The 19048-nt window shown below is 36.0% G+C and overlaps 1 protein-coding gene across 2 annotated transcripts; it reads right to left on the minus strand.

Moving 5' to 3' along the window:
• Positions 1–411: 411 nt before the first annotated feature.
• On the minus strand, positions 412–18669 carry LOC139998007 (farnesol dehydrogenase-like). Of its 2 annotated transcripts, XM_072022197.1 has the most exons (6): positions 18646–18669; positions 18216–18537; positions 2891–3017; positions 1769–1901; positions 1350–1484; positions 412–839 (listed from the first exon to the last, which is right to left on the minus strand). In XM_072022197.1, exons 1-6 carry the CDS (start codon positions 18652–18654, stop codon positions 780–782), a joined length of 786 nt encoding a protein of 261 aa, XP_071878298.1. In that variant the 5' UTR covers positions 18655–18669; the 3' UTR covers positions 412–779. The 2 variants fall into 2 exon arrangements, with proteins under 2 accessions (XP_071878298.1, XP_071878306.1); XM_072022205.1 differs by lacking the exons at positions 18216–18537; positions 18646–18669 and adding an exon at positions 4081–4403.
• Positions 18670–19048: the final 379 nt, after the last annotated feature.

Raw genomic sequence — 19048 nt, forward strand, 5'->3', positions numbered from 1 at the left:
TATGAGGTATAAGTACCTAAGACTACTGGGTACAGATAACACTCAATAGATACATGCAAAAAAGGGAAGAAGAACAAAAAGTTCAACACACGCGCATTTTTAACAGTAACAGCATTTATGTATAATTCAAATGGCAAATAAAAATATAGTGGGAAGTGGGTTGGATTAGGACTCTGGAAAGGTCTCATATGTAGCCACTTCCACGCGGTAAGAACTGGCAGCTGATACTTGTTTTCAGAAATTAATCTGTAGAAAACAATGCCAAGCTAAGAACAGTGTAAGACGTCGTAAGATGTACACGCACCAGTTTTAATTATGTGATAAATATATGTAAACTATGTCTATTGTAAGAACTTTACGCACGAAGAGGTATTCTTTTACTATATATAAAGGGATAAATATAAAGCTCCGTTTTCTAATTCACTTCTTTATTAAATAGGATAATTGATTTAACAGAGTGTCCAAAGTCCTACACCATAAACCATTCATACATACATCTTGATTTTACCATATTGCATTAAGATTCACAATCGCTCTCATGAGGTCATCGGTTCTTACATTCCTTTGTATAAATGGTACAAACTTAATAGTAGTAATAATGTAAGTACAGAAGGTTAATTGCATATCTAAAAAAATATGTCTTCATCTACTGTGATACTTGCAAAATAGAAGTAGCACACTGATTTTGTCGCCATTATACATTGATGGAAAGATGTGATGAGGCGTGAAGTTCATTAAAATCGACATGTTACAGCATTTAAGTGATGACTAACTGTGAGTCAATCCCTCTGTGGGTAAATAAATCCCGTGCCGTGTGGTATTACCGTGATTTCCGGAATCTGCAAACAGTATTTGTATGATTATTGAAGTTAATCATTACCAGTAAAAATAATAATGTTCACATAATTTTGACATATCTTCATAATTGAGAAAAGAGGAATTTTATCATCCTATGATAATAGAATGGTTACTTCGACATATCATAGAAAGAAATATAAAAATTGTATGTCTAGAAAGAAATGAAGGAAAATATCAAGTAGGTAAAATAAAGGAACATAAATAAATAAAAAAATAATAAAATAAGAAAGAAGATAATTCAATAATCAACTGTATAAAAAGAGTTATCTAGCTGTATAGTTGTTATACGAATTATATGAATTCATATAACAACGAAGTAAATAATACTTTTTTACACAGATATATTAAATTAGAAACGATATAAAATGAGTACAAATGCGGGAACGCTATAAAGGCAATTAAAGATGTGGGATAAAATGTGTGACGATAATCTTGCTAATAGACGTTATAGTGAGTATGTTCTTGTGGATAGGTATTTTATCTATACATACCTCGACCGTTTCCGGTGTTCCTAACGCGAAGATCACTGCTTCGGCGATGTCTCCAACTTTTAATATAAAATTATTGCTCACCGCATCTTGTACACCTTTTATCATATCCGTCATCACAGCTCCGGGGCTGATGTTCTATTAGAATATAAAGATAAAGCAATATGAGTATTATTTGTTCTTATAGGGTATTCATGGTTATATCTGATTATTCAGAATTACGTTAATACATGGGAAATCATAGACAATTTTGTTGAGCCAATTTTAATTATTGAAATAATAACGCTATCTATTAACGCCATGTGTTATATTTAGGTTTTCAATGTTACCACCTTCGAAAATTTTCATTTTCTTGTCTGAACGTATGGACTACAGATAGCATTAAATAATATACTATGCATATGTAAATAACGAGCTGTTACCGTGATTTTGACGTTCAGCTTGGCCGCGTTTATTTCATGGCGGAGTTCTATCCCTAGAGCTCTTAGACCGTATTTGCTAGGACCGTACATGCCGATCGGTACGGCTATAGCTTCAAGATGTAATCCGGCAATGCTATAAATATGCTTCATATTAAAAAATGTAATAATTTAATCAACCTGTGTATGCAATATTAGAATAATTTATAAACAGTATGGTTCGATTTGCAGGAATGCGCCCACATTATGGATTTCAATGAAACTTCTTTAATTTCTTAGTTCAAACGTGCAAAATACGATAAAACTGCATTCGGATCCCAATGACTTTGTAGAAAAATAAAATACCGACCCTCATTAAACAAAAGGAATTTGTGTAATGTTACATCGCGTTACAGACGCAAATGTGATATTTATTTCGTTTGTTTTTATATGTTTTGGTGCAATTTGGACGTTGTGCTGATATCGATGGAGAGGACTATAGGACTTAAAAATAGAGAGATACAGTGCATTGAAGCGCGAGATATCACCGAATTTGCTCGATAAATGTAATTTTATTCAATCTATAACTATCTATGTCTAGTATATCTATGTGAAATGCAAACATTATTTATTAACTCTGGCCTTATTCGTTATTAAAGATAAACTTCTTGTCGGTTCCTTTGAGATTGACGTATCTGTTTATAACAGCTTTAATAATTCTAATAATATATTAGGCGAAGTGTTTCATGAATTCAACTGAAGTTTACTCTAGAATGAAACAAATACCATTTGAAAAACGATAGTCTTTATATTATTTAATTATTTCAAAAATAATATGTAATTCAATAAATATGTAAAATGTGCATATAAATATTATATTGTAAATATATTAGGCAAACAATTGTATTCGCACGAGTCGAGTTTATTTTGTAGTATTCGACGTAAAAGTTATATGTTTCGCTATTATTTTCTTCGTTTGTGAATAAAAAATAAAAACTGCTCATTTAGATTAAAAGAAAAACAATTAAGATTTGAGAGGACAAAGGGTACGATAGATTCATCGGCATTTTCCACAGATATATTTAACCGACGCTGGCATCAATAAATTACGGAGAAAATATATTCTTATGTAATACATGGAGTTACCTGGAGATATTAATTATATGGCCGCAAGCGTTGCATTTTTTCATAGATTTTACTGCTTCTCGTGCTAAAATTGCTGGTGCTATCAAGTTGGTATCAATGACTCTACGGTATTCTTCGGTTTTTGAGTCTGTAACGGAATATTTACGATTAGTTGATACAAACAGAAACGTATCTATTAGTATTATTATATATCCAAGCTATTATTAGTAAGAGTAATTGAATATAACAATCGGGACATGTAAGAATCAACGTTTAGATAAAATAACTTCAATTTCGCGAGCAAAATTGTATTATTTGTGTAATATTTGACATTTGAAACATTCACATTTAAAAATAATGACAGAAAAGCATTATTATTTAAAAATAGTAGATATTGTAGGGAAGCAAACATCTAGAAGCAAAAATCTGAATTTTACTTGAAAAGATCAGTCGAAAATAGCGAACACAGCTTTTTTGAGTCGGATTTAATTTTCGTAACGATTGTTCGGATATTCCTTAAATACATGTGACTACTTTCTTATCTGATGAATTTCGAAAATTTGGAAAACAAAAGTCTCGATCAGAGCATTTTTAACAAAGCATAAGTGCTAATCGTTAGTAACACATCAGTGATAATAAATAACGGTTTGTCAGAATAAATACCACTTAGAGATTTTAACAACTGAAAATCACATATTTTGTAAAATAAAAGGTTCCTATTTATTTTATTTGTATGTTTGAATTTCTGGTCTAACAAAAGGAAAGTTGTAATGCTTATGCTTTAATGCAAATGTATATAAATGCTTCTCTCACGTACTATGGTACGCCGTCAACACTAAACCGATGACATCAAGATTATTTTAATCAAGTGCAATAATTCAGAGGAATGATTGTAATCACTCGAGCGATTATACTGATAAGTCAATTGAAACTTTCTTGAAATTTTCCACACAACCAACTTCTCAGCTAATACTGAGGAAATCTGGGACACTAACTTCACATCAACACTATTTGTTCGACGAAAGCTTTCCTACTACAGATAGTAGATAAACGAATCTAGATTATTGTAACCATTTGACACCTGTAGCATAATAATATAACCTATGATTACTGGCAATGCTTAAAAGGAAAGAAGAGTACAAAAAAGGGGAAAATACAAATCGCAGCATATTCGTAAAATACCATATATCGATATGAACAAATATTTTTACCGAGGATAGGTGTGCTGCCAAGAACTCCAGCATTATTCACTAGAATATCAAGGCGACCAAACTTTTCGTCGATCCATTTGAAAACCTTAAGAATATCTTCTTCGTTCGTTACATCGCACTCGATCGGGAAAAATTTATCCTTTCCAATTTCTGCTGTAGCATCTTGAAGCTTATCTATTCTTCTTGCTAAACCAACTACTTTAATGCCATGGCTAGCCAGAGCTTTCGATATAGCGAGACCGATTCCGCCGCTCGAACCAGTCACAATTGCCACTTTTCCAATCCAGCGATTCATCATTCGTATTGCCGTGCTGCAAAGTTACTACGCGTGAAAGTGTTCCGTTGTAGCTTATAAAGAGATTTCAGGCGATTGCCCCTACCAATCGCGGCCACTTGAGACGTCTCGCAGCAACTAACTACTTAACATACCATCTACAGAGTGGTCAGTTTCAATGCAACGAGTTAAATATCTCAAAACACAAAGTGAAAAATACATATGGAAAGTTATAGAGAAGCTGAGGTTACGATTCTGGTAACGATCTTTTTTTATTTTTTATTTATTTATTTGAATTTTTACAATTTGTCCAGAAGGACATTTGCTAAAATTTTATGCCTTAGTTTTTTTTTTTCTTTTATTGATTATTTGTTAAAATTTTTACAATTTGTCCAGAAGGACATTTGGTAAAATATTATAGCTTAAAGAATAAAAATATAGCATGTGGATGGTTACCCCCAGCGGGGTTCCATCTTCTAGGTTTCCTATTGCATCTCTATTTCGAGGTCTGCGGGATGCTTCCTCTTCAGTCTTCTTTCTATTTTGGTTTTATTTGTTTCAGCAACCAGCTGGTTTGGGTGTGCTGCAAGTCTTTCTTTGTACTTTTTTGCGTATCTAGCAATTTCCTCTTTGACTGTTGGAATTTTTAGATCTTTTCGTAGGTCTTCATTTCTGACGTACCATGGAGCGTTAACTATTGTCCTTAAAATTTTTGCTTGCTCTATTTCTATTTTGCTTATGTGACTCATTGCTGCCGTGCCCCATAGTGGGACTCCGTATGTCCAGATTGGTTTGATTATTGTTTTGTATATATTTAGTTTATTCATTATGCTTAAATTAGATTTTCTATTGATTAACCAGTACGTCTGCTTCCTTTTTGCACTTATTCTGTTTATTATTGATTTTATATGGTGCTTCCATGTAAGGCGTGTGTCTAAATGTATTCCTAGATATTTGACTTGCTTTGTTTGTGCTATGTGGGCGCCGTTCAGTTGGATATCTGGTGTTTTTCCTTTTCTAAGTGTAAATGTTATGTGGTTGCACTTGCTGGTGTTCGCTTTTATTTGTTTGTTTTGCAGCCATTTTTCTATTTTTGTAATGTGTTCTTGTAGTAGTGCGGCGGAGTTTGTATTGTGACAGTGGTTGCTTGTAGGTGTTCTTGATTTGTTTGACTATGTAAGTGATGCTTGATGTCATTTTTTATTATTACTGCAGTTCCTCCATGTGCTTTACCTGAGGGATGTTTGGTATCGTATATGGTGTAGTACGGTATTTTCATGTAGTTTTTTAGAGTGAAATGTGTTTCTGAGACAAGTAGTATATCAATATTATTTTTATACAAAAATATTTTAGTTTCGTGGGCTCGCTGTTGCAAGCCATTGGAGTTCCAGACTGCTATTTTCAAAATGTCCATCTCTATTGTTTACTTAGCAAGTTAGTGAGTAGTTGTAACATGATTGTTGTTTGTTGTGCTTGTTGTCTTAATATTGTGTTTAGCTCACTTACCATTTTTCCTAACATTTCCATACCTGTAATGGATTGTTTGAGCATTTCTTTGATGTCTGTAACGTCTTCGATGTTATTGTTTTGATTCTGATTGTTTGCAAGCATTGCTTTGCTAATGTTTTTGGTTACTTGTGCGTAGCTTCGGTTACCTTGGGGATCTATGTTTCTGTTTATAGCGTTTAGTTCGTATTGTGCTTTCAATGTTGTTTCGTTATCCGTTATACTTTGTTGTGGTTGATGGTCATTGTGTGATCTGTTGCGAAATGGAGGAAACAGTTTACGTTGTATTTGTTTCCTTATTTCACATCCTTTGTAGCTAGCTGGGTGGTTTCCGTTACAATTATAGCATTTAACTTCTATTTTTCCTGTGTATGGGCAGTGTATTGTTAGATGACTTTTTGCACATTTAACACATGCCGGGCTTTTGTTGCAATAATTTTTTGTGTGTCCGTATTGTTGACACCGCATGCATTGTGGTATATCTTTTTTGTAGCGTGGTGGTTCCACTGTTACAATTGTATTTAGTATTTTTTTGATTTCATAAATTTCCTTGTTATTGGTTCTGGGTTCAAGTTCTATTAAGAATAATGGCAATGGTTGCTTCGTATCGTATCTTGTCATATTGTTTATTGCTCTTGTTTCATGGCCAATTTTTCCTAATTCTTCACTTAATTTTTTTGTGTTAGTTTTTGGATGTAAACCTCTTATAACTATTTTATAGCTCCTTTCCGTTTTGAGTTGGTACGTGTGGTATATAGCATTTTTTTCCTTTAGTTCTTTTATCACTTTCCTATAAACTTCTGGGGTGTTTGTTTGAATTTTTACTTGTTCTAATTTTGTTTGTTTTATTGTGTAGTTATCCTTCCCGACTATATTGTTTAGTAGATCAATAAGCGGGTCTATTATTTGGGCCTCAACAAATATTGGTGGTGGTTTTGATATGTAAGGTGTTTTAGTTGTGGTTTTGCTTGTCGGGTCATTGTCTATTTCTTCCGTTAGTGAGCTGAAGGAGTTTCTTAAAGGTAATTCTTGCAGCCATCGCTGCTTTCCTGTATCTGGGTTTCCTGCAGCATTTGTGCCTGGAATTATTTTACGTTTTTTGCTAGTCTTTGCTAGCTTCCAGTTTTCGTCCTGGTAACTTATTTCGTTGTCGTGTCTGCACTCCTCCTGTCTCCACTGCTCTTCTATTTCTTCTGTTTCCATATCATTTTGGTTGTTATTATTTTGCTGTTGTTGCTGTAAGCCTGGTAAATCTAACGACCCTTTTATATAATATTTTTCTCCTTTGGTTGCAATCTTGATTGTTGATATCTGCTGCTACATTGTTTGTCACTATCACTATGCGTAGCACTTCTCTGAATCACTTGACTGGAGCACACGTTTGCTTACACACATCTGTTCGCCTCGGTTGCCCGAGCGATTTTATGTCTTAGTGAATAATAAAAAAAAAAAAGAAAAAATAGAAGTATAGCATGTGGGTGGCTACTCCCAGCGGGGTACCATCTTCGTGTTTGCTAGGTTGTATCCTTTATGAGATCTGTTGGGTGTTTCCTTTTTAGCCTTCTTTCAATGCTTGTGTTGATCGTTTCCGCTGCCAGCCGGTTCGGGTGCGTTGCTATTCTTTCTCTGTACCTTCTTGCAAGTCTGCTAATCTCCTCCTTGACCGTTGGTATTCCCAGGTCTTTCCGAATGTCCTCGTTTCTAACGTACCATGAGGCGTTTACTATAGTTTTAAGAATTTTAGCTTGCATTGTCTCAATTTTGCTTATATGGCTCATTGCTGCTGTTCCCCATAGTGGAATTCCGTACGTCCAGATTGGTTTTATGATTTTTTTGTTTATTTTTAATTTGTTTTCTGTGCTTAATTTGGATTTTCGACTTGTTAGCCAGTGCATTTGTCTCCTTGCTGTCTGTATTTTGTCTATTATTGATTTGATATGCTGTTTCCATGCGATTTGTGTATCTATGTGGAGTCCTAGGTATTTGACTTGCCTTGTTTGTATTATTTGCGTGCCGTTCAGGAAGATGTTTGGTGGTATCTGTTTTCGCAGTGTGAATGTGATGTGGTTGCATTTATTAGGGTTAGCTTTGATTTGTTTAGCTTGTAGCCACCTTTCTATTTTTGTGATATGTTTTTGTAATATTGTGACTGCTGTTACAGGGTTAATGTGTCTGACTAGTACAGCTGTGTCGTCCGCGAATGTCAGTATTTTGCTATTGGTAGTTGTTGGTATGTTGGCCGTGTATAATGTGTATAGTATTAGTCCTAAGACGCTTCCTTGCGGAACCCTGCCTTGATGTCTTTGACTTCGGAGTATGCGTCCTTGATTTTTATTACGAAGGTTCTGCTGCTTAGATATGATTTTATTAATTGGTATATTTGCTCCGGCAATTGTTTCTTGATTGTTTGTAGTAGGCTTTCGTGGTTTATTTTGTCAAATGTTTTCTCTATGTCCATAAAGAGGGCTGTACAGTATTGTTTGTTTTCTAGTGCTAGCATTATTTCATTGACGAGCCTGTGCATTTGCTCTATAGTGGAATGTTTGTTTCTGAATCCGAATTGGTGATCTGATATTAATTTTTCCTTCTCTATTATTGGTTTTAGTCGGGCGTATATTATTTTTTCTAGTATTTTGGAAAGCACGGGAAGTAGTGATATTGGTCTGTAAGATGCTGTTTGGTGTGGGTCTTTGCCTGGTTTAGGTAACATTATGATCTGTGCTAGTTTCCATAATTTAGGATACTATCGGATTCTTAATATTGCATTGTAAATTATAGTTATTAATCGTATCACTGTTGGAGGAAGGTTTTCCAAGATTTTACCATTGATTAGATCGATTCCTGGTGCTTTATTGTTTTTTGTTTTTTCGATTATGTTCCTAATTTCTTGTGCTGTTGTTTTAGGTATGGTGTATTGCTTGTCAGTTGCGGAACTAGTGGTTTGCGCATCCTCGTCCGTATGGCAATTGAGGTTGCTGTTATTGATGCTGTTATTTTTTTTTTTTTTTTTTATTTGTTTTATTAAATTTTTACAATTTGTCCAGAAGGACATTTGGTAAAATGTTATAGCTTAGAGAATAAAAGAATAAAAAAAAAAAGAAATAAAAATAAAAATAAATAGAAATAAATAAAATATAGCATGTGGATGGTTACCCCCAGCGGGGTTCCATCTTCTAGGTTTCCTATTGCATCTCTATTTCGAGGTCTGCGGGATGCTTCCTCTTCAGTCTTCTTTCTATTTTGGTTTTATTTGTTTCAGCAGCCAGCTGGTTTGGGTGTGCTGCAAGTCTTTCTTTGTACTTTTTTGCGTATCTAGCGATTTCCTCTTTGACTGTTGGAATTTTTAGATCTTTTCGTAGGTCTTCATTTCTGACGTACCATGGAGCGTTAACTATTGTCCTTAAGATTTTTGCTTGCTCTATTTCTATTTTGCTTATGTGACTCATTGCTGCCGTCCCCCATAATGGGACTCCGTATGTCCAGATTGGTTTGATTATTGTTTTGTATATATTTAGTTTATTCATTGTGCTTAATTTAGATTTTCTATTGATTAACCAGTACATCTGCTTCCTTTTTGCACTTATTCTGTTTATTATTGATTTTATATGGTGCTTCCATGTAAGGCGTGTGTCTAAATTTATTCCCAGATATTTGACTTGCTTTGATTGTGCTATGTGGGCGCCGTTCAGTTGAATATCTGGTGTTTTTCCTTTTCTAAGTGTAAATGTTATGTGGTTGCACTTGCTGGTGTTCACTTTTATTTGTTTGTTTTGCAGCCATTTTTCTATTTTTGTAGTGTGTTCTTGTAGTAGTGCGGCGGCCGTTTCTAGATTTGCATGCCTCACTAGTATGGCCGTATCGTCCGCAAACGTCAGTGTTTTACTGTTGACAGTTGTTGGTATATCTGCCGTGTATAGTGTGTATAATATTGGTCCTAAGACACTTCCTTGCGGTACTCCTGCCTTGATGTCCTTAATTTCAGAGTATGCATCATTTATTTTTACTACAAAGGTTCTGTTGTTTAAGTAGGATTTGAGTAGTTTGTAGATTTGTTCTGGAAATTGCTTTTTGATTGTTTGAAGAAGTTTTTCATGGTTAACTTTGTCGAATGCTTTTTCGATATCCATAAAGAGTGCTGTGCAGTATTGTTTTGTTTCAAGCGACTGTAAGATTTCGTTGACGAGTCTATGCAATTGTTCTATTGTGGAGTGTTTATTCCTGAATCCAAATTGATGGTTCGGTATTAGTTTTTCTTTTTCTATTGTTGGTTTTAAGCGGTTATATATTATTTTCTCTAGTAATTTGGAAAACGCAGGTAGTAATGATATCGGCCTGTAGGATGCAGTTAAATGTGGGTTTTTGTTTGGTTTGGGTAACATCACTATCTGTGCTATTTTCCATAGTGTAGGAAAGTACTGTATTCTTAGAATTGCATTAAATATTATCGTTGTTAGTCTTATTGCCTTTGGGGGAAGGTTTTTTAAGATTTTCCCATTGATCAAGTCAAATCCTGGTGCTTTACTTGTCTTTGTTGCCTCAATTAAGTTTGTAACTTCTTGCGCTGTTGTGCTGAGTATGGTGCAGCGTTTATCAGTTGTGTTGCTGGCATTTTCCACTTCTTCATTTGTTTGCCATCCAGGGATGCTGTTATCAATTTCATACGGCGAAAATATATTTTGTAGGTGCTTTGAGAATTCTTCTGCCTGTTCTTCGTTGGTTCTGGCCCATGTGTTGTCCATTTTTCTGATTGCTGGGATTGTTTTTACTGTTTTCTTAATTTTGTTAGTGACTTTCCATAGGGAGTAGTCGGTATTCTCATGCGCGGATAGTGATTCGATGAATTTTGAGAATTCGTTATTATGATGTTCCCTTATTTTATTCTTTAGTTCCTTTGCAAGTTTATTTAGGTTTTTCTTGTTTTCTCGTGTTCTCTGTTTTTGCCATTTTGCTTTCGCTTTTCTTTTTTCCCTGATTTTGTCTAGGATGTCCTGCGGAATAATTTTTGATTGCCTGCTATTTGTTTCATAGGTGGTGGTTGCCCACGCTGCTTCCTGTATTATTTCTGTCAAAGTTGCTACTGCCTGCTCAATGTGTTCAGGTGTTTTCAACGGGATATTGCAGTTGATTTTGTTTTCGATCAGTTCTTTGAAAGTTTGCCAGTTGGTGGTTTTATTGCAAAGCGACTCTGACTTGTTATAAAGTAGTGGTTTGCTTGTATATTCTATTATAATTGGTGTATGGTCGGAGTTAAGCTCGAGGCTGGTTGTTATTTTTAATTTGCTTACATTTAGCCCTTTTGTTACTGCAAAATCCAACAGGTCAGGTATTTTATTGGGGTCTGTCGGCCAGTACGTTGGTTTTCCTGTAGATAGTACGTTGAGGTTGCTGCTTCTAATGTATTTTTCCAATGTTCTACCTCTCGGTGTGCTAATTCTCGAACCCCATAATGTGTGCTTTGCATTAAAGTCTCCTGCCGCTATATATTTGTCGCCTAAGGATTGGAAGTACTCTTCCCATTTTTTAAGTGTCATTTTGTGTCTCGGAGGTGCATATACTGCTGACATCTGGAAGTAATTGTCATTGGTTTGTATTGTGACAGTGGTTGCTTGTAGGTGTTCTTGATTTGTTTGACTATGTAAGTGATGCTTGATGTCATTTTTTATTATTACTGCAGTTCCTCCATGTGCTTTACCTGAGGGATGTTTGGTATCGTATATGGTGTAGTACGGTATTTTCATGTAGTTTTTTAGAGTGAAATGTGTTTCTGAGACAAGTAGTATATCAATATTATTTTTATACAAAAATATTTTAGTTTCGTGGGCTCGCTGTTGCAAGCCATTGGAGTTCCAGACTGCTATTTTCAAAATGTCCATCTCTATTTTTTACTTAGCAAGTTAGTAAGTAGTTGTAACATGATTGTTGTTTGTTGTGCTTGTTGTCTTAGTATTGTGTTTAGATCACTTACCATTTTTCCTAACATTTCCATACCTTTAATGGATTGTTTGAGCATTTCTTTGATGTCTGTAACGTCTTCGATGTTATTGTTTTCATTCTGATTGATTGCAAGCGTTGGTTTGCTAATGTTTTTAGTTACTTGTGCGTAGCTTCGTTTACCTTGGGGATCTCTGTTTCTGCTTATAGCGTCTAGTTCCTGTTGTGCTTTCAATGTTGTTTCGTTATCCGTTATACTTTGTTGTGGTTGATGGTCATTGTGTGATCTGTTGCGAAGTTTTTTTTTTTTTTTTTATTTGTTTTATTAAATTTTTACAATTTGTCCAGAAGGACATTTGGTAAAATGTTATAGCTTAGAGAATAAAAGAATAAAAAATAAAAAATAAAAATAAATAGAAATAAATAAAATATAGCATGTGGATGGTTACCCCCAGCGGGGTTCCATCTTCTAGGTTTCCTATTGCATCTCTATTTCGAGGTCTGCGGGATGCTTCCTCTTCAGTCTTCTTTCTATTTTGGTTCTATTTGTTTCAGCAGCCAGCTGGTTTGGGTGTGCTGCAAGTCTTTCTTTGTACTTTTTTGCGTATCTAGCGATTTCCTCTTTGACTGTTGGAATTTTTAGATCTTTTCGTAGGTCTTCATTTCTGACGTACCATGGAGCGTTAACTATTGTCCTTAAGATTTTTGCTTGCTCTATTTCTATTTTGCTTATGTGACTCACTGCTGCCGTCCCCCATAATGGGACTCCGTATGTCCAGATTGGTTTGATTATTGTTTTGTATATATTTAGTTTATTCATTGTGCTTAATTTAGATTTTCTATTGATTAACCAGTACATCTGCTTCCTTTTTGCACTTATTCTGTTTATTATTGATTTTATATGGTGCTTCCATGTAAGGCGTGTGTCTAAATTTATTCCCAGATATTTGACTTGCTTTGTTTGTGCTATGTGGGCGCCGTTCAGTTGAATATCTGGTGTTTTTCCTTTTCTAAGTGTAAATGTTATGTGGTTGCACTTGCTGGTGTTCACTTTTATTTGTTTGTTTTGCAGCCATTTTTCTATTTTTGTAGTGTGTTCTTGTAGTAGTGCGGCGGCCGTTTCTAGATTTGCATGCCTCACTAGTATGGCCGTATCGTCCGCAAACGTCAGTGTTTTACTGTTGACAGTTGTTGGTATATCTGCCGTGTATAGTGTGTATAATATTGGTCCTAAGACACTTCCTTGCGGTACTCCTGCCTTGATGTCCTTAATTTCAGAGTATGCATCATTTATTTTTACTACAAAGGTTCTGTTGTTTAAGTAGGATTTGAGTAGTTTGTAGATTTGTTCTGGAAATTGCTTTTTGATTGTTTGAAGAAGTTTTTCATGGTTAACTTTGTCGAATGCTTTTTCGATATCCATAAAGAGTGCTGTGCAGTATTGTTTTGTTTCAAGCGACTGTAAGATTTCATTGACGAGTCTATGCATTTGTTCTATTGTGGAGTGTTTATTCCTGAATCCAAATTGATGGTTCGGTATTAGTTTTTCTTTTTCTATTGTTGGTTTTAAGCGGTTATATATTATTTTCTCTAATAATTTGGAAAACGCAGGTAGTAATGATATCGGCCTGTAGGATGCAGTTAAATGTGGGTTTTTGTTTGGTTTGGGTAACATCACTATCTGTGCTATTTTCCATAGTGTAGGAAAGTACTGTATTCTTAGAATTGCGTTAAATATTATCGTTGTTAGTCTTATTGCCTTTGGGGGAAGGTTTTTTAAGATTTTCCCATTGATCAAGTCAAATCCTGGTGCTTTACTTGTCTTTGTTGCCTCAATTAAGTTTGTAACTTCTTGCGCTGTTGTGCTGAGTATGGTACAGCGTTTATCAGTTGTGTTGCTGGCATTTTCCACTTCTTCATTTGTTTGCCATCCAGGGATGCTGTTATTAATTTCATACGGCGAAAATATATTTTGTAGGTGCTTTGAGAATTCTTCTGCCTGTTCTTCGTTGGTTCTGGCCCATGTGTTGTCCATTTTTCTGATTGCTGGGATTGTTTTTACTGTTTTCTTAATTTTGTTAGTGACTTTCCATAGGGAGTAGTCGGTATTCTCATGCGCGGATAGTGATTCGATGAATTTTGAGAATTCGTTATTATGATGTTCCCTTATTTTATTCTTTAGTTCCTTTGCAAGTTTATTTAGGTTTTTCTTGTTTTCTCGTGTTCTCTGTTTTTGCCATTTTGCTTTCGCTTTTCTTTTTTCCCTGATTTTGTCTAGGATGTCCTGCGGAATAATTTTTGATTGCCTGCTATTTGTTTCATAGGTGGTGGTTGCCCACGCTGCTTCCTGTATTATTTCTGTCAAAGTTGCTACTGCCTGCTCAATGTGTTCAGGTGTTTTCAACGGGATATTGCAGTTGATTTTGTTTTCGATCAGCTCTTTGAAAGTTTGCCAGTTGGTGGTTTTATTGCAAAGCGACTCTGACTTGTTATAAAGTAGTGGTTTGCTTGTATATTCTATTATAATTGGTGTATGGTCGGAGTTAAGCTCGAGGCTGGTTGTTATTTTTAATTTGCTTACATTTAGCCCTTTTGTTACTGCAAAATCCAACAGGTCAGGTATTTTATTGGGGTCTGTCGGCCAGTACGTTGGTTTTCCTGTAGATAGTACGTTGAGGTTGCTGCTTCTAATGTATTTTTCCAATGTTCTACCTCTCGGTGTGCTAATTCTCGAACCCCATAATGTGTGCTTTGCATTAAAGTCTCCTGCCGCTATATATTTGTCGCCTAAGGATTGGAAGTACTCTTCCCATTTTTTAAGTGTCATTTTGTGTCTCGGAGGTGCATATACTGCTGACATCTGGAAGTAATTGTCATTGGTTTGTATTGTGACAGTGGTTGCTTGTAGGTGTTCTTGATTTGTTTGACTATGTAAGTGATGCTTGATGTCATTTTTTATTATTACTGCAGTTCCTCCATGTGCTTTACCTGAGGGATGTTTGGTATCGTATATGGTGTAGTACGGTATTTTCATGTAGTTTTTTAGGGTGAAATGTGTTTCTGAGACAAGTAGTATATCAATATTATTTTTATACAAAAATATTTTAGTTTCGTGGGCTCGCTGTTGCAAGCCATTGGAGTTCCAGACTGCTATTTTCAAAATGTCCATCTCTATTTTTTACTTAGCAAGTTAGTAAGTAGTTGTAACATGATTGTTGTTTGTTGTGCTTGTTGTCTTAGTATTGTGTTTAGATCACTTACCATTTTTCCTAACATTTCCATACCTTTAATGGATTGTTTGAGCATTTCTTTGATGTCTGTAACGTCTTCGATGTTATTGTTTTCATTCTGATTGATTGCAAGCGTTGGTGTGCTAATGTTTTTAGTTACTTGTGCGTAGCTTCGTTTACCTTGGGGATCTATGTTTCTGCTTATAGCGTTTAGTTCCTGTTGTGCTTTCAATGTTGTTTCGTTATCCGTTATACTTTGTTGTGGTTGATGGTCATTGTGTGATCTGTTGCGAAGTGGAGGAAACAGTTTACGTTGTATTTGTTTCCTTATTTCACATCCTTTGTAGCTGGCTGGGTGGTTTCCGTTACAATTATAGCATTTAACTTCTATTTTTCCTGTGTATGGGCAGTGTATTGTTAGATGACTTTTTGCACATTTAACACATGCCGGGCTTTTGTTGCAATAATTTTTTGTGTGTCCGTATTGTTGACACCGCATGCATTGTGGTATATCTTTTTTGTAGCGTGGTGGTTCCACTGTTACAATTGTATTTAGTATTTTTTTGATTTCATAAATTTCCTTGTTATTGGTTCTGGGTTCAAGTTCTATTAAGAATAATGGCAATGGTTGCTTCGTATCGTATCTTGTCATATTGTTTATTGCTCTTGTTTCATGGCCAATTTTTCCTAATTCTTCACTTAATTTTTTTGTGTTAGTTTTTGGATGTAAACCTCTTATAACTATTTTATAGCTCCTTTCCGTTTTGAGTTGGTACGTGTGGTATATAGCATTTTTTTCCTTTAGTTCTTTTATCACTTTCCTATAAACTTCTGGGGTGTTTGTTTGAATTTTTACTTGTTCTAATTTTGTTTGTTTTATTGTGTAGTTAACCTTCCCGACTACATTGTTTAGTCGATCAATAAGCGGGTCTATTATTTGGGCCTCAACAAATATTGGTGGTGGTTTTGATATGTAAGGTGTTTTAGTTGTGGTTTTGCTTGTCGGGTCATTGTCTATTTCTTCCGTTAGTGAGCTGAAGGAGTTTCTTAAAGGTAATTCTTGCAGCCATCGCTGCTTTCCTGTATCTGGGTTTCCTGCAGCATTTGTGCCTGGAATTATTTTACGTTTTTTGCTAGTCTTTGCTAGCTTCCAGTTTTCGTCCTGGTAACTTATTTCGTTGTCGTGTCTGCACTCCTCCTGTCTCCACTGCTCTTCTATTTCTTCTGTTTCCATATCATTTTGGTTGTTATTATTTTGCTGTTGTTGCTGTAAGCCTGGTAAATCTAACGACCCTTTTATATAATATTTTTCTCCTTTGGTTGCAATCTTGATTGTTGATATCTGCTGCTACATTGTTTGTCACTATCACTATGCGTAGCACTTCTCTGAATCACTTGACTGGAGCACACGTTTGCTTACACACATCTGTTCGCCTCGGTTGCCCGAGCGAGACTGAGTGTTGCATAGGTGGTTGGAAAATTCAACTTGCTCTTCGTTGCTATCTTTATTTCTATCATCAGCGGTTCCGAAGCGCGGCCCGGTCTTTGATGTAGATCGAGGTGTAGTTGATGTTACACTCGGATCACGCCACCGTTCGCGCCGATGATCACGTATGCCGACTTCTTTGTGTAATTAAAGAACGGATCGAATCGACGTTTCTGGAACTCGCGGCCGGGCGGCAACCGTGCGCTTGTAACATCAACTACACCTCGATCTACATCAAAGACCGGGCCGCGCTTCGGAACCGCTGATGATAGAAATAAAGATGCGGCCGCACTCGGCGACAGTGTATGTCGGCGAGGCGAAGTGCTCAATGAACCCTCAATATCCCAACGGTCCTTTTGCCGAATATTCGAGAACGGTTAACAAACGCGTGGATAGTGGGGATATTAAGGGATGACAAAGAAAGAAACAAATCAGTTTTTAAAGGTGGAATTGTAAGAGCTTCAGTCTTAGAAAGTCGCTCCTAGAGTTCGGAAGTCAAGTGTAAATCAAGTGTGAAGAAATAAATTCTGTCTTTTTTTATGTTTTTTTTTATTATTTTTTGTGTTTTTTTATTATTTTACGTGACAGGGTCGTCTCCCCGAGAAGACAAGAAATTTATCCTAGGGCAGTCAGTCTTTCTTCCGAAATCTTACTGCACACGTCTTAAACGCTAACGGATAAAATCGCGAATTCATCGAACATCGATACATATCAAAGTCAAGTTCTCGGCGTTCTATCCATCAAATCGATCCATTTTCGGATTAATCAATTACTGTGCTTTCCGACACGACGAAGTCAAACAATTTCTGTCGACGCAATAAGTATTGTAGGCTAGTGAAAATAAATATATATATTATATAACTGTGGATTCCAGTTATATTAAAAAACTAATCACCCCTATTATCCTAAAAGAAATAAGGGGATCGCCCTGCTCGTAGTGTCGATTCGTGCAATCGTAGCCGGAATTTACGACTCCCGTTGACGCGCTACATCAAACGATCGCGTCTCCCCGCGACTGGACGAAAATACACTAAGGTTTATGGTTTGTTACGGGAAAACACGGGAAAGTTAGTTTTTCTCACGTGCGATGCTTCCTACTACCAACTTTCTATCGAGGGCGGCTAAGACCCTTCCTAGTCTACCAACAGTCTTAATAGCCAATCAAAAACAATGTCTATTACCCTCACTTTCCCGACCAAAAATGTCATTAACAAATCCGATGGTCCCGTGCGCTAAACACACCCATCACTAGCTCTTCTCTGACACAGCATCGTCACTTTCGTACTACTTCTCTTTTCGTCGTTAGAACACTCAACAAGTCTGTAACGGGTGCTACCCTTAAATCTTTTCTTTTTCGTCGTTAGAATAGTCAAAACGTCTGTAACGGGTCTCTTACTTATGGAATAAACTTACTGTTGGAATAAACATTATTTTATACGTGTAAATTCAGTGTAAACTCAATTAAACCACCCCTATTATCGTAACAGAAATAAGGGGATCTATCAGTTCGTGGCGTCGATTTTCTAATCGTAACGGGAATTTACGACTCCCGTTGACGTGCCTTCTCGCGATCGCGTCTCTGCGCGAACGGTCGTAACACCATGACTGCTGTCAATACTTAAAAAGAAAGAAGAATACAGAAAAAAGGAAAATGAAAGTGAAAGCACATTTGTAAAACACCACATATCAACATGAATAAATATTTTACCGATGATAGGTTTGTCACAAGCAACTCCAGCATTATTCACTAGAATGTCAAAGCGACCAAACTTCTCGTCGATCCATTTGAAAACCTTAAGAATATCTTCTTCGTTCGTTACATCGCACTCGATCGGGAAAAATTTATCCTTTTCAATTTCTGCTGTAGCTTCGTGAAGCTTGTCCATTCTTCTTGCTAAACCAACTACTATAATGCCATGACTAGCCAGAGCTTTCGATATCGCAAGACCTATTCCACCGCTGGAACCGCTCACAAGTGCTACTTTACCGGACCAACGATTTATCATTCTTGTTGGCACACTGTAACGTAACTGCACATGAAGACATTGCGTTACGTTACATGAAGAATTGCACGCACTGGCCTTGATTTCGACCAATCAGTGTTCTCCCATGATATGTCGTAGCAAGTAAGTACTTACATAATACATTACATTCTATAGAAACGTGTTTGTAATGGCTTTCAATTAGCAGGGCTCGTGCATCAAATGCAACTAGTTAAATATCCCGAAGCAGAACGCGCAAAATACAGAAAGATTATTCTGTTGTAAATTGTAGTGAGACAGATAATGCGATCATGTATATTCCGAGGAGGATAGCAATTTTTTTTTATTAGAAACATTGGATACATAAATCATAGCTATAACTATAGTTCCACACAATCAGTCCCCCTTCTCCTACAACGAGTTTAGTAGTCATAATTAATCGGTGTAAATAATCACAGCAATCCACTACTACAAAGACACGTACTATGTATCTACATCGGCTGCATTTGCTAAGTACAAATTCTAATCAAACATCGATGTTCAGGTAGGAACTTTTGTC

The sequence above is a fragment of the Bombus fervidus genome, chromosome 1, assembly GCF_041682495.2.
Source record: "Bombus fervidus isolate BK054 chromosome 1, iyBomFerv1, whole genome shotgun sequence".
Lineage (NCBI taxonomy): Eukaryota > Metazoa > Arthropoda > Insecta > Hymenoptera > Apidae > Bombus > Bombus fervidus.

Bases quoted from the DNA above. Each gene is read 5' to 3' on its own strand.
- LOC139998007 (XM_072022197.1), bottom strand. The intron at 3,018-18,215 runs GTAAAATATTTA...ATTCCGTTACAG, and splicing joins TTGTGACAAACCTATCATCG to ACTCAAAAACCGAAGAATAC. The intron at 1,902-2,890 runs GTAACTCCATGT...GCATATTTATAG, and splicing joins CATATAATTAATATCTCCAG to CATTGCCGGATTACATCTTG.